Raw genomic sequence first — 15,375 nt, forward strand, 5'->3', positions numbered from 1 at the left:
AACATCTCATATGTGTAGATATTATCAAACAAGGGGTGATAACCATAGAATATGTATATACCAATTTGAGTTCATTCTATAGGACTAAGACATAGTGAGAATGGTCAATAAAATACCATGTCTTAGAGAGAAATCCATGATTCATAAAGGTGAGAGTATACCTTATGAGAAAGATATGATCATCAAGGTTTTCATGAATAATCTACCATGTTTGGACACAAAGGACATGACACATAATGTACATGGTCCAAACATTACATCTACATCCACAACCACATGTAAAATGACAAGGCATTAGGCACAAAGTACATAAGCCCATTGAAAACCAAAAATGTGTGGGAGGCACATATTCCCATCACAATCTAATGTATACAACCACCTTAGTGAATTTTAATTTTACTCAAGTGAGTAAATGCCCAAATATGATTCTAGATTTCTATGATATTTTCATTTCAAGTCATACATTGAATCTAGATTCATGATTTAACTTTCCTATATAATATATATCCTTTTATGAACTTAAGGAAAGACCCAAGGATTTTATAATATATATGTATCAAATTGATGCAAACTACCTTGGACACATGTATTCCATTTATGAACTTTCATGACTACTTGAACAAAATACATATAACATATCTATACATATTAAGGTTCATCTTAATCATGAGATTATCCAATTAAAGCTCTTTGGAAATACACTAATTTTTAACCCATCTATGATTCTTATTAGATTTGATGAAAATCATTAAGCATGTAATAGAATGGATTTTGATAGGACAACTAGGTGCATGTTCGTTCACCTAGGGCACAAAAAGTTGTCTAAGAAGGGATTTGAAGTGAATTCTTAGACATAGCATCTAATACCTTAGTTTTGCTAGAAATGATATATTAAAACAATTAAATACTCAATTGTCTAGCAAGTTCCATGTTTGTCCAAAATAAAGTTCAAAGAATAGTACTTTGGCATTTTCTCAATTTTTGCTCAAATACTATTTGATTGCCAAAAATAATTTCATTTAAGTTCAAGCCTTAAAACCTATGGGTTTCTTTTCTTTTGGTTTTTCTAGAATGATGTGATCAATTAGCCTAACTCCTAGCAACTACCAAAACGGGTTCAAATTTTAAAGATGTACTTGAAGCTTTTAATTTGAACACATGGGCAAGAGATGTTGTTGTATATTCTATAAGGATCAATTTATGGTTTTCACATTGAATGCTCTATTGTGGTTGTCATGTGGATGAATGACATATTTTAAGTGCATGATGATTTTTAAGAATATGTGGGCACTTAAACTAGGAAACTCAAAATGATATTCAATTAGGCTTATCATATCAAAGTCTCAAATTAATTACATTTAAGCATATAGACTTTGAATTTTAAGGTGATATATATAGATATATGTTAAGCAAATATGAGCATATGATATCTATATACACATGTTTTGAAAGGATTTTCAATTTTAGGCACAACATGTATTGATACAAAAAAAAATTAAACAAGAACAAGCACATTGTATCAACAAATATATTTTCAAATGATATTCAATTAAAGCACATCCCCTAATCTAAAAGAAACACAATATAGATCATGTTAGGGGTTTTGAAACCCAAACCATCTTGGTTCCAAGCAAGTTTGTCCTAGGTGATAAGTCATTTTTAACCCAAACAAACTTACTACTTTTTACAAGTTTAAAAGTAAATTTAAACTTGTAATGTCCAAATCTACCACAATAGTCACAAGATGCATAAGAGTAGGTAGATGGACGGGATGAAATAATGAATTACAAGAGTGATCATGATGGTAATTGAATTTTACATTCTCTTGTAACTTATGATTTTCCAACCTTAATGTTTCATTCTTGATGTTCAAGTCATTGATTTTCGTTTTAAAATTTATTAATTCAAGAGATGAAAGCATTTTGATTTTCTCTTCTTCTTCTTTAAGGAGTTGATTTTCCTCTCTTAGTGAAGCAATGGTATCACTTAGTTCAATAAAATCTTTTTCAAAAATTTCATTTTCTTCACTAAGATGTGCATGATCTATTTCTAGTGACCTAAACTCCTTGTGAATACTAGCTAAATTATTTTTCAAGTTTGAATTCTTAGCTAGTTGATCCTCAAGCTTCTTATATAATTCTTGGACATTTTCAACAAGTTCTTCAAGTGTGAATTCGGCATTATCCAAGGGTCTACATTAGATAATCCCATTAAGCACATGTTTTGATTTTGAAAATTTTCAATAGAGTCCAAAACATTTTTAGCATTTTTACAAGAGGATACTTTCTCATAAATGTGTGGTGGTATTGCACAACATGTTGCAATTAGGGCTTTTGTATTTAGTAAAGATAATTTTTTATTATCTTCATTTAATCCTTTAGATTTAGCATTTAACATAAATCCATTTTCAATTATCTTTATCATATTTTTATCTAGACCTTTTAAGTATGTCTTCATATGGATCAACCATGATCCATAATCCGAACCATCCAAAATAGGTAGTCTAGATCCTATCTTTTAAGTTGCCAAAAAATTTGATCTTTTAACTCTTAACCGGTTAGGGTCTTAATCAAGAGCCCACGCTCTGATACCAATTGAAATCCAAGTAGTGACTTGGTTTAGCAACCTAGAGGGGGGTGAATAGGATGTTTATAAAATCTTTACCTTTTAAAAACTTTTCCTAAGATTTCACCCAAGACTTATCCCTTGTTTAATTAAGTTTGAAATAGTTGAACTTAAACAATATTACAAATTAATATAAGTTCAAAACACTTGTTGATTAGCAAACTTAATTAGGTAATTTTAATAGCCTAGTTAGCAAGGTTAAGATATTTAGGTTGATTATCAATGCTAACTACTCACTCAATTCTAAGCACAAATAATCAAATAAGAGAGTGAGAGGGAGTGAGAGAAATACCAATCACACAAGTGACACAAAGATTTATAGTGGTTTAGCAAACAGCCTACTCCACTCTTCTCAAGGTCGCACTTGAGGATTTCCACTATCGAGACCTCCACAACGCCCGGCTCCAAGGCTTTTACACTCCAAGGGAATTAAATAAGAATGCCCTTCCACCTTTACAATGACCCTCCTTCTCCGTCGAGTTCTAAGCGGTTCACCCAAGGGAATTAAAAACAACGGATGCCCTTGCCACCGATCGAATAAAGAAGAAGATAAAAGCTTTGCCTCTATGTAGGCTACAATGCAAGTTGAAGCTCTAAGGATACTCTCAAGAATAAACAAGTTTAAGCCTAAACCAATCTCAAAAGATTTTCTCAAATCAAGGCACAAAGAGTTTGGTTGGTGAGAGAATTTAACCCAAAAATAGTTCACAAATGATTTTCTAGGGTTTGTTGAAGTTGGACAATGTTGATCTAGTGTTTTGGACCCTTGAATGGGTATATATAAAGTCCCAACTCCATGTGACCGTTTGGGGGTAAAACAGTCAAAACTGGGTCAAAAAATCAACTAGCCGTTGCACCCCAACGGCTATATTTTTTTGAAGAAAAACATTTCTCGGAGTTCTGAGAAATTTCTCCGAGTTCCGAGCAAATTCTCGGAGCTCCGAGAATATTTCTTGGAGCTCCGAGAATAATTCTCGGAGTTCCGAGACTGGTTTCCAGCAAACAGTGTCGAACTTATAAAATTCATATCTCCATCATTTCTCATCGGATTTTGACGTTCCTATACTCTACGGATATGAGAAAAATGAGAGCTATCTATTAAAAATATTTTTAAAAATATTTGAAAATTTTTTAAATAAGTTTTGATAGGATTTAGTTGCTGGTCCAGGTTGTTGCTTCGGAACTCTGTTTTGTTCATTCTTGTGTTGAATGTCATATGGGTCCCAACATGTTGGTACACCACCATGGCCATTCACTTATCCATTTAAGTCCTTAAAGGGTGTGTTAGTCTCTTTGAAAAATATATTTTTAGAGGTTTTAAGATGTGCCTTGATAAGAGAAAACACAAGAGAGATAGGTGATACAATCTACCATTTTTACCACTCTCTTGAATGAACTCTTGAAGTAGCCATTGCTTAATCTTCTCTTTGAGTGCATGGCTTGCTTTGGGATCTTCAAGGTTGAGCTTCTTTACTTCACACCTTCCAAGGATGATGCCACCATTTGGTTCAAGCTCCTCTGAAAGTTGTTGATCCACAAGGTTTGGCCTTCATTGATCTTCCTTTGTTTGTTCAATGCTTTGAGATGGTTGTGCGGAACTTCTCCTTGGTTGATCCTCTAAGGTATGGTTTGTCCAAATATGCTCTAGCTCCTTTGTCCTTTGTTTGGTTCATCTTCAAGCATAGGCCATCAATGTGTGTGCTAGTATGATTTGACTTGTGTAGGACCTGTCTAAAGCACAACACTCAAGGCAAATGATCAGTCCATAAACGACTAATCAATTTGCGTTTGTTAATCATCAAAACAAGATAATTGAATGAACCCATGGGGAACCCTTGGGCTTACAATCTTAGATTTAGTTGATAAAGTAAGAAGATTGAAAAAATAGAAAGTTTCCTATTTTAGAAACTTTTCAAAACATCAATTTTTAGCCATAGGAGACCAAAGAGACGAGGTCAAAGAGCTTTTAGCCATGTTCTGAGGTGAGGATGAGATGGTATTGAAACTTAGATTTAGTTGATGAAGGACCACCTTTTATGATATTGAAACCCTAGAGATGGTGCCAACCAACTTCTATCCACGTTTTGGGTTGAGAATCAGAGGGTATTGAATCTTAAATTTAGCTGATGAAGGAAGGAGATTGAAAAAATAGAAAGCTTCTTATTTTAGAAACTTTATAAAACATCCGTCTTTTGGACATAAGAAACCCTAGAGATGGTGTCAAGGAGTTTTTTGCGAAGTTTTAAGATTAGGGTGAGAGGGTATTGAATCTTAGATTTAGTTGCTGAAGGATAGAGATTGAAGAAATAATAAGTTTCTTATTTTAGAAACTTTATAAATATCAATCTTTTACTTTTTGTAAGCCCTAGCCATGGCGTCGAAGTGCTTTTAGCTATGTTTTGAGATGATGATTAGATGGTATTGAATCATAGATTTAGTTGATGTAGAATGGAGATTGAAAAATTATAAAGTTTCTTATTTTAGAAACTTTATAAAACATCCATCTTTTAGACATAGAAAACCCTAGATGTGGTGTAAATAAGCTTTTAGCCAAGTTTGTAGAAGAGGATGAGATGGTATTGAATCTTAGATTTAGTTGATAGAGGATATTGAATTAAAAAATAGAAAGTTTCTTATTTTAGAAACTCTAAAACATCCATCTTTTAGACATAAGAGACCCTGGAGATGGTGTCAAAGAGCTTTTAGCCAAGTTTTGGGATGATGATGAGATAGTTTTAAATCTTAGATTTAGTTGATTGAAGATGGAGATTGAAAAAGTAGAAAGTTTCTTGTTTTAGAAACTTTGTAAAATATCCATCTTTTAGACATAAGAAATCTTAGAGATGGTGTTAAGGAGCTTTCAGTCAAGTTTTGAGATGATGATGTGATGGTATTGGATCTTGGATTTTGTTGATAAAGGATGGAGATTGAAAAAATAGAAAGTTTATATAACATCCATCGTTTAGACATAGCTGACCCTAGAGATGGTGTCAATGAGCTTTTAGCCAAGTTTTGGATTTATGATGAGATGGTATTGAATCTTAGATTTAGCTGATTAAGGATGGAGATTGAAAAAATAGGAAGTTTCTTATTTTAAAAACTTTATAAAACATCCATCTTTTAGACATTGGAAGCTCGAGAGATGGTGTCAATGAGCTTTTAGTAAAGTTTTGAGATGAGAATGAGAGGGTACTGAATCGTAGATTTAGTTGCTGAATGATGGAGATTGAAGGAAAAAAAAGTTTCCTATTTTAGAAACTTTATAAAACATCAAACTTTTATACTTAGTAAACCCTAGAGATGGTGTCAAAGAGCTTTTAGCAACATTTTGAGATGGGGATTAGGTGGTATTGAATCTTAGATTTAGTTGATGAAGGATGGAGATTGAAGAAATAGAAAGTTTATTATTTTAGAAACTTTATAAAACATCCATCTTTTAGACGTGGGAAATCCTTCAGATAGTGTTAATAAGCTTTTTGCCTAGTTTTGAGATCAGGACGAGATGGTATTAAATCTTAGATTTAGTTGATAAAGTAAGAAGATTGAAAAAATAGAAAGTTTCTTATTTTAAAAACTTTTCAAAACATCAATTTTTAGCCATATGAGACCCTAGAGATGGGGTCAAGGAGCTTTTAGCCATGTTTTGAGGTGAGGATGAGATGGTATTGAAACTTAGATTTAGTTGATGAAGGACCACCTTTTAGGGTATTGAAACCTTAGAGAAGATGTCAACCAACTTCTAGCCACGGTTTGGGTTGAGAATCAGAGGGTATTGAATCTTAGATTTAGCTGATGAAGGATGGAGATTGAAAAAATAGAAAGCTTCTTATTTTAGAAACTTTATAAAACATCAATCTTTTGGACATAAGAAACCCTAGAGATGGTGTCAAGGAGTTTTTTGCCAAGTTTCAAGATTAGGATGAGAGGGTATTGGATCTTAGATTTAGTTGCTGAAGGATAGAGATTGAAGAAATAAAAAGTTTCTTATTTTAGAAACTTTATAAATATCAATCTTTTACTTTTTGTAAACCCTAGATATGGTGTCGAAGTGCTTTTAGCTAAGTTTTGAGATGAGGATTAGGTGGTATTGAATCAAAGATTTAGTTGATGAAGGATGGAGATTGAAAAATTACAAAGTTTCTTATTTTAGAAACTTTATAAAACATCCATCTTTTAGACATAGAAAACCCTAGATGTGGTGTAAAGAAGCTTTTAGCCTAGTTTGTAGAAGATGATGAGATGGTATTGAATCTTAGATTTAGTAGATAGAGGATATTGAATTAAAAAATAGAAAGTTTCTTATTTTAGAAACTCTAAAACATCCATCTTTTAGAAATAAGAGACCCTGGAGATGGTGTCAAAGAGCTTTTAGCCAAGTTTTGGGATGATATTGAGATGGTTTTAAATCTTAGATTTAGTTGATTGAAGATGGAGATTGAAAAAGTATAAAGTTTCTTATTTGAAAAACTTTATAAAATATCCATCTTTTAGACATAGGAAATCCTAGAGATGGTGTTAATGAGCTTTCAGTCAAGTTTTGAGATGAGGATGTGATGGTATTGGATCTTTGATTTTGTTGATAAAGGATGGAGATTGAAAAAATAGAAAGTTATATAACATCCATCGTTTAGACATAGCTTACCCCAGAGATGGTGTCAATGAGCTTTTAGCAAAGTTTTGGATTGATGATGAGATGGCATTGAATATTAGATTTTGTTGATGAAGGATGGAGATTGAAAAAATAGAAAGTTTCTTATTTTAGAAACTTTATTAAACATCCATCTTTTAGACATTGGAAACTCAAGAGATGGTGTGAAGGTGCTTTTAGCAAAGTTTTGAAATGAGAATGAGAAGGTACTGAATCTTAGATTTAGTTACTGAATGATGGAGATTGAAAGAAAAAAAAGTTTCCTATTTTAGAAACTTTATAAAATATCAAACTTTTATACTTAGTAAACCCTAGAGATGGTGTCAAAGAGCTTTTAGCAACATTTTGAGATGAGGATTAGATGGTATTGAATCTTAGATTTAGTTGATGAATGATGGAGATTGAAGAAATAGAAAGTTTATTATTTTAGAAACTTTATGAAACATCCATCTTTTAGACGTGGGAAATCCTCGAGATAGTGCTAATAAGCTTTTTGCCAAGTTTTGAGATCAGGACGAGATGGTATTGAATCTTAGATTTAGTTGATAAAGTAAGATGATTGAAAAAATAGAAAGTTTCTTATTTTAGAAACTTTTCAAAACATCAATTTTTAGCCATAAGAGACCCTAGAGATGGGTCAAGGAGCTTTTAGCCTTTCTTTTTTTTTATGGTTAAGCTGGGGTTAGGCAAGACCCCTACCAGATATCATTAAAGTGATAAAGAGTTACATCAAGGGGGCCAATAAACCAGCCAGGGGGGAACACACTCCCAATAGGCAAACCACATAATGGCAATCCACAAAGCGGCAAAAGGACAATAAGAAACAGAGCCTAAACAGACAAACATAGGAAACAAAGAGGGAAGAGCAGGAGCAGCATAGAACAGAATCAGTTCCGATTTTTATACTTTGTTCTCTCTCTATCAGATTTTACAATAGCCAGAAGCTCGTCAGGAACTGTCATCTGAGAAGTGGAATGGCATTTAAAGGGGCACTCTCTCTTGGACAAAAAATCAGCTGCCATGTTGCCCTCTCTCCAGATGTGGGTGATTCTCCACTTCATTCCTGCCAGATCAGTCCAAGCTCTTTGGATCGACGGGATTTGTTTCCACGGAGGTAAAGATCGTTTGTTGAAAGAGTTAACAACAAAGGAAGAGTCTGCTTCGATCCAAAGAGTAGTAATACCCAGATATTTTGCAACGGCCACTCCTTCACATATTGCTTGAATTTCCAAGGCGAAGATCTCATCCCCATCACTATTTTTAGAGAAAAAATGAATTATTTCGCCATCCTTGTTTCTTAGAATTCCTCCAATCCCTCCTCCTTCATCGACTAAAGAGGCATCAGTATTTAGCTTGAATTCTCCCATTTCAGGCGGAAGCCAACAACAGAATTGCAGCTCTTTCTCCTTTACAGAAAGCTTGTAACGAAATTGATTTGCAACAGTGACCTTATGCACTTCATTACTGTCCCAGAGAGTTAGACTATTAACTCTTGACAATACATCGTCAAGAATGAAGCGGAGAATTCTGGTCTTATGATTTGATTTGCTTTCAAAGATTCTCAGATTCCTCTCTCTCCATAGCCTATAGATAGCAGGCAGTGGAACTTTGAGACTTACTTCTACAGTGTATTCTTAACCACTCTTCTTCATCCTGGATAGTTTTCTTCAGTTTTCTTCTAGATCCATACCGCCACAAAATAGATCTACAGACCCAAGCTGAGAAGCCACACCTGAAGAATAAGTGATTTATAGTCTCCTTTGCTGAATTACAGAGAGGACATCTATCATCCATCACTCTATTGCAGAAAATCGGATGATCTCTAGTAAGCAATTTCATGTGAAGAACTTTCCAAGTGATCAAAGCTTGCCTTGGAACATGACCCGGAAACCAGACTGAACAGGCCCATGGGACGACCACATTATGCTGCCTAATTGAGTTCCAAGCGCTTTTGACAGAGAAATAACCATCAATATTAGGCTTCCAGATTGCTCTGTTTTCATCTTCCTCCTGAAACAACGACCGCTGTAGAATAGAATTTTCCTGATGGAGAGATGGTTTATTGATAATTGGGTTCCAGCCTTCCTTTGAATGAATCTCACCCAGACATTTCATCGAGGAGAGAGAATAATCAGTCACAGACTTAGAGATGAGATGATCCAAAACGCCATCCGGATGCCAAGGCTGAGTCCAAAGCTCAATTTCAGCTTCTTTCCCAACTAAGTAGCAAGTCTTATCTTTGATGACCTCTCTAGCTCGAAGAATGCTCCTGACTGCCCAAGACGGTTTGGAGGAAACTTTCATGGACCAAATGTTTTTATTTTTGATATATTTTGCAAATATCCATTTTCTCCACAAAGAATTATTGTCTTGGATAAGTCTCCACAGTAATTTGCACTGGAGAGCCGAATTTATGTCTCTTAGCTTACGGATTCCCAAACCACCTTCTTCCTTAGGTCTGCAAATAGTTTCCCAAGCCACCGTATGGACTTTCGTAGCTTTCTCACTGCCAGCCCAAACAAAATCCCGGCAAAGCCTTTCAATCTTGTCGATAACTCCCAAGGGGATGTTAAAAGAAGAGGACCAGAAGACTTGATAAGACTGAATTGCTGATTTCACCAACTCAATCCTTCCCGCCGAGGAAAGGAAACGGTTACTCCAACCATTGATTTTTCGAGTGACCTTCGAGATGATCGGGAAGCAATCATTTGAAGAGAGTCTTGAAGAAGTCAATGGGAGCCCAAGATATCTGATTGGCAATTTACCCTCTGGGATGTGCAAAAAAATTTCAATTTTCTTCCTGTCTCTGAACGAAGTTCTAGAAAAGAAGACATTGCATTTCGAGAAGTTTGGATGGAGGCCAGAGTAACTGGAGAATGTTTCCAAACAAGCCAGAATTTCTTTTGCAGACTTGACAGAACCTTCTGCGAAGATCATAAGGTCATCCGCAAAAAGCAAGTGGGTTATGGAGACATTTCCATGAGTAAAGGGGGATTGGAGATTACCTCTCATCTGAGAATCTTCAAGGGTTCTGGAAAGCATTTCCATTGTTAAACAGAACAGCAGAGGGGATAGGGGATCTCCTTGTCGAATTCCATTGGTTGAGTTGAAGTGGCCTTGTGGAGACCCATTGATCAAGACAGCAAAGGAGGGAGTCTGAATGCATTCCTCCACCCACTTACACCAAAGTTTAGTGAAGCCCTGTTTCGCCATAAATTGAAGAAGAGCTTCTCTCTTAACATTGTCGAAGGCCTTGGCAAGGTCAATTTTAATACACATAGCCGATTTAGCTGAGGCGAGATGGAATTTATGCAGAATGTCATGGGTTAACAAGATATTGTCTTGAATTTGCCTTCCTCTGATGAAAGCAGATTGGGCAGGATTAACCAACTTGTTGATCACAGATTTCAATCTTTGAGCAAGGATCTTGGTGATCGTCTTGTATATGAAGTTGCACAAGGAAATCGGCCGGAACTTGGAAGGCGAAGCCGCATCAGGGACTTTAGGAATGAGGGATATAAAGGTGTTATTGATTTCCTTCAAGATCTTTGCTTTCGAAAAGAAGTTGAGAAGGGCATCAGAAAAGTCTTGTCCAACAAGATACCAAAATTTTTGAAAGAACAAGCCACTAAATCCATCCGGACCAGGCGCTTTGTCGCCATCAGCCATAAACACAGCGTATCTAATCTCCTCCTTGGTCACCTCGTGGGAAAGATGATTTGCTTCCTCCAAGGTAAGGAATTTATTTGGCATAGGGGTGTGAATATATTGATCAAGATTTCTGTTTAAGAGCTTGTGATAGTAATTGACCAAGATACTAGATATCTCGTGAGGGTCATAGGAGATGGATTGGTCTTCTCTTTCCATAGCCATAATGTGATTTAAATGATTCCTGGTTCTGACAGCAGCATGGAAGAACTTGGTATTAGAATCACCTTGACATAGCCACTCGATTCTAGATTTCTGTTTGAAAAGCATCCCTTCCCTTCTAGCAATGACACGGAATTCATCTCTAGCTTCAATTTCGGCCTTGTTGATTCGCTGATCTGCTGGGTTTTGAGCAAGTTGATTTTGAATATCTTCAAGCTTGCGGCGAGCGATAGGGAGCATCACATCAATTCAACCAAAAATGCCCTTGTTCCATGAGACAAGCTGTCTCTTAACTTCTTTAAGTTTATACACTAACCTGTACATTGGATTTCCCATGCAGTTATTGGCCCAGGCTCGTTCAACAACAGGATAAACAGAGACATCATCCAACCACATTGACATGAATTTAAAAGGTTTTGGGCCTAGACTAGTTTGGTTTTTTAGACTCACAGTAATAGCGCTATGATCTGAGATTCCTGGAGGCCTGTACGCAGCAAAAGAGAGGGGGAAGTCTTGGAGACACAGGTCATTTACCAGAGCTCTATCTAGTCTAGCATATTTCCTTTCACTCGGCGAGGCTCGATTATTCCATGAAAGAGAGTGACCAATCGATCTGAGGTCCGCTAAACAGCAATTGTGTATGCAATTATTGAAATCTTCAATGTCATTCTGATTATGTGAAGGACCGCCCGATCTTTCATCATAGCTCCTTATCACATTGAAATCCCCCAGCACAATCCAAGGGCCTTGGATGACAGCATTTACTAATTCAAGATCCTCCCACAGAACTTTTCGATCTCCCCCATAATTCCTCCCATAGACAGTGGTAAGATGAAACCTCTGATTAGTTTGGGTAAGAAGAACCTCCGCATGAATGAATTGGCTCGACTCCGAAAGGATCTGAAGATTTACTCTCATTGGATCCCAAAGAATCCAAACTCTACCTTTAATTACATGCTCATAATTTCCATGAAAATCCCAAGACTCACAAATATCTTTTACATGATGCATCATCAAAGATTCTCTGGCTTTAGTTTCTTGGAGACAGTAGATAGGAGCATTAGTGCTTCGAATCAGGTATTGAACTTCCTTTTTCTTTGCGGCTGAGCAAATTCCCCGAATATTCCAAGAGGTTACGATATTCATTGAGATACAGAGTGTGAAGGGGGAGGTGGGTCTCTTTCAGAGATGTGCTCTTGGGCGCGAATGAGCTGAGGAGGATGCGGGCAATCACTCAAACCTACCGATAAGAGTTGAACAGGTTGCTCACAAGATGAAGTTGAGAGACAGATTAATTCTGTATCAAGAGTGGTGACCAGGGCAGCACTCTCAACGATATTGGCTTCAACTCGATCCTGACTTTCTCCCACCTCATATCATTACCCTCATCTTCAGTCAGGGCTTCAAAGCTATTTTGTATCTGAATTGCTGTCTCTGTCGCTCGAGAGCTGACGCCATGGTGATTACTACTCTGCTCACCAACTTGGGGGTGTTTAGAGGGATTTTTTTCTGACTTTTCCTCCCCGTCCCTATCTTGAGTGGCTGGCTTAGATAGGGGTTTTACTGGCCTCCATTCCTACTTATAATTGTGCTGGGCTACCTGAACTTTTTTGGGACATGCCTCAGAGGTATGACTGAAATCAAGACAGGTTTTGCATGCTGATGGTTTCCAGTCATATTGCACACTTTGGATATGAATCCCATAAGGGGTATGTATGGGAATGGAATCGGGAAAATCTGATTCGGCGTCCACTTCCACACACATACGAGCATAACTTAGCCTTGTTTCTTCAGTAGTCCTTGAGTCCATGAACAGAGGATTCCCAATAAAACTAGCAATTTTACTTAATCCTTTTGCACTCCAGAACTCGAGAGGCAAGCCTGGAAGACGAACCCACACAGGGATTGAGGTCAGGTTTAGTATCTCTAGGGGTGTCCCAGGTTTCCACTTTCGTAAAATCAAAGGTCTCCCAGCATAGGAGTGATCCCCTGATTCCAGCACTGAATCACAATCCTCCAGACAAGTGAATTGAAATAAGTAAAACCCATTATTTAGGGAGAAAATCTGCAAGTCCCCTTTAAGTTTCCACTTCCTCGAGAGGTTTTCTCTCAAATTCATAAAATAGGGCCTTCTACCAATAAAATAACCCACCAAAGAAGTTTTCCATTTACATCCAGTCTCTTCTAGCTCCTCATTTTCGAAAGAAATCCTCTTCTTCCCGGAATCAGCCAAAACAGGGTTCACAAACTCAAGTTTTGAAAGCCCCTTGGATGAGGTCTTTTGAAAGAGAGATCTCCAAGGACCAGGAGAGTCCTGATTTGCGTCATCTCCTTTCTCTAAATTGGATGCAGAAATTGATTTGGGAGCTGTCTCAACAGTAGTTGGAGAATTTGAATTTTTGTGTGGGAGGGAAAGATGGGGAAAAGATGGCTCATGAGAGAGGAAGCTGGAAAGGGGTTTTCCTTGGTTTGAATTTTCAAGTGGGCAGGTGTAAATTCCAGGGGACAATGGGAATGAGCTGGAGAGATGTGGGCCATGGTTTCTGATTTTCTCCTCTTTTGCAGCTGCTATAAGCTTTTGGTTAAGGATAGGACTTTGACCTGGGGTGAAGAGACTGGGGGCAGAGGAGACAGCAGAGGGTAGGTATTGACTGTCAGGGGTCACAGGAAAGACTGCTGGACAATACCCCTTATCCTGAAAGAGGTGGTTTTTTCCCTGGTTTTTTTGAGCAATGGAGGAAATGCCAAATAAGGAAGGATTCACTCTAGCAATCTCATCTTCTCCATTTTGCAATTCCAAAGGAAAGAAACTGTTGAGGGTTGGAGGGGGAGGAGCACAATGGATGGGCTGAAGATCATGGGATTTCCGAGAAGGAGGGGATTTGGAAGATAGCCCAGACAAATTTTTAGAATTTTTAAGAGAGATGGGAGGCTGAGCTGGGTTTTTTGTGAACCTTTTGAGTTGAGGGCTGTTCATTGCCAAGGGGGTCATCCAGAGGGATCATCTGTTTTAGGTAAGCAATACGCTGGGCATAGTTTATACCTTTTTCAGAGAGAGAAGGAGTCTGATGTTCAACAGCAATGGGGAGCCTTTCAAACTCGTGAATATCTTCCTTCTCACGAAATGGTAGAAACTCATTTCCAAGGGAAGAGGGGGAGCTCATACCTGGTGATGGCTGATGTTCAGCAAAAGAAGAACACCCTTGAAATTGGTAGATTTCCTCAAGTTCACGAACGGCTTGAGGCACAAGTCCATGGGATGAAGGAGATTTGCCATGACCAGCAGGTTTTGGACTGGCCTAGAAACGGCCTTCCAAAACAGCAGCAGAGGACTTGCCTGGGTCAAGAGGAATCTCCATGATCTAGAATTCCTCCAAAACCACCCAAAAAAACCGAAAAAGTAGCTTCCCAGGGGGGAGGAAGGAACGAGAGGACTTGCCTGGGTCAGGAGGAATCTTAGATTTAGTTGATAAAGTAAGAAGATTGAAACAATAGAAAGTTTCTTATTTTAGAAAGTTTTCAAAACATCAATTTTTAGCCATAGAAGACCCTAGAGATGGGGTCAAGGAGCTTTTAGCCATGTTTTGAGGTGAGGATGAGATGGTATTGAAACTTAGATTTTGTTGATGAAGGACCACCTTTCATGGTATTGATACCCTAGAGATGATGTCAACCAACTTCTAGCCACGTTTTGGGTTGAGAATCAGAGGGTTTTGAAACTTAGATTTAGCCGATAAAGGATGGAGATTGAAAAAATAGAAAGCTTCTTATTTTAGAAACTTTATAAAACATCCATCTTTTGGACATAAGAAACCCTAGAGATGGTGTCAAAGAGTTTTTTGCCAAGTTTTAAGATTACGATCAGAGGGTATTGAATCTTAGATTTAGTTGCTGAAGGATAGAGATTGAAGAAATAAAAAGTTTCTTATTTTAGAAACTTTATAAATATCAATCTTTTACTTTTTGTAAACCCTAGATAGGGTGTCGAAGTGCTTTTAGGTAAGTTTTGAGATGAGGATTAGGTGGTATTGAATCATAGATTTAGTTGATGAAGGATGGAGACTGAAAAATTACAATGTTTCTTATTTTAGAAACTTTATAAAACATCCATCTTTTAGACATAGAAAACCCTAGATGTGGTGTGAAGAAGCTTTCAGCCAAGTTTGTAGAAGAGGATGAGATGGTATTGAATCTTAGATTTAGTTAATAGAGGATATTGAATTAAAAAATAG

The 15,375-nt window shown here is 37.0% G+C and overlaps 1 protein-coding gene across 1 annotated transcript; it reads right to left on the reverse strand.

The window, feature by feature from the left end:
• Nucleotides 1–11,392: 11,392 nt before the first annotated feature.
• LOC143861412 (uncharacterized) lies at nucleotides 11,393–12,289 on the reverse strand. The gene has a single exon (XM_077372339.1). It carries the CDS (start codon nucleotides 12,287–12,289, stop codon nucleotides 11,393–11,395), a length of 897 nt encoding a protein of 298 aa, XP_077228454.1.
• Nucleotides 12,290–15,375: the final 3,086 nt, after the last annotated feature.

The sequence above is a fragment of the Tasmannia lanceolata genome, unplaced genomic scaffold, assembly GCF_043159265.1.
Source record: "Tasmannia lanceolata isolate RefF3 unplaced genomic scaffold, GAP_Taslan_0.1 ptg000037l, whole genome shotgun sequence".
Taxonomy (NCBI): domain Eukaryota; kingdom Viridiplantae; phylum Streptophyta; class Magnoliopsida; order Canellales; family Winteraceae; genus Tasmannia; species Tasmannia lanceolata.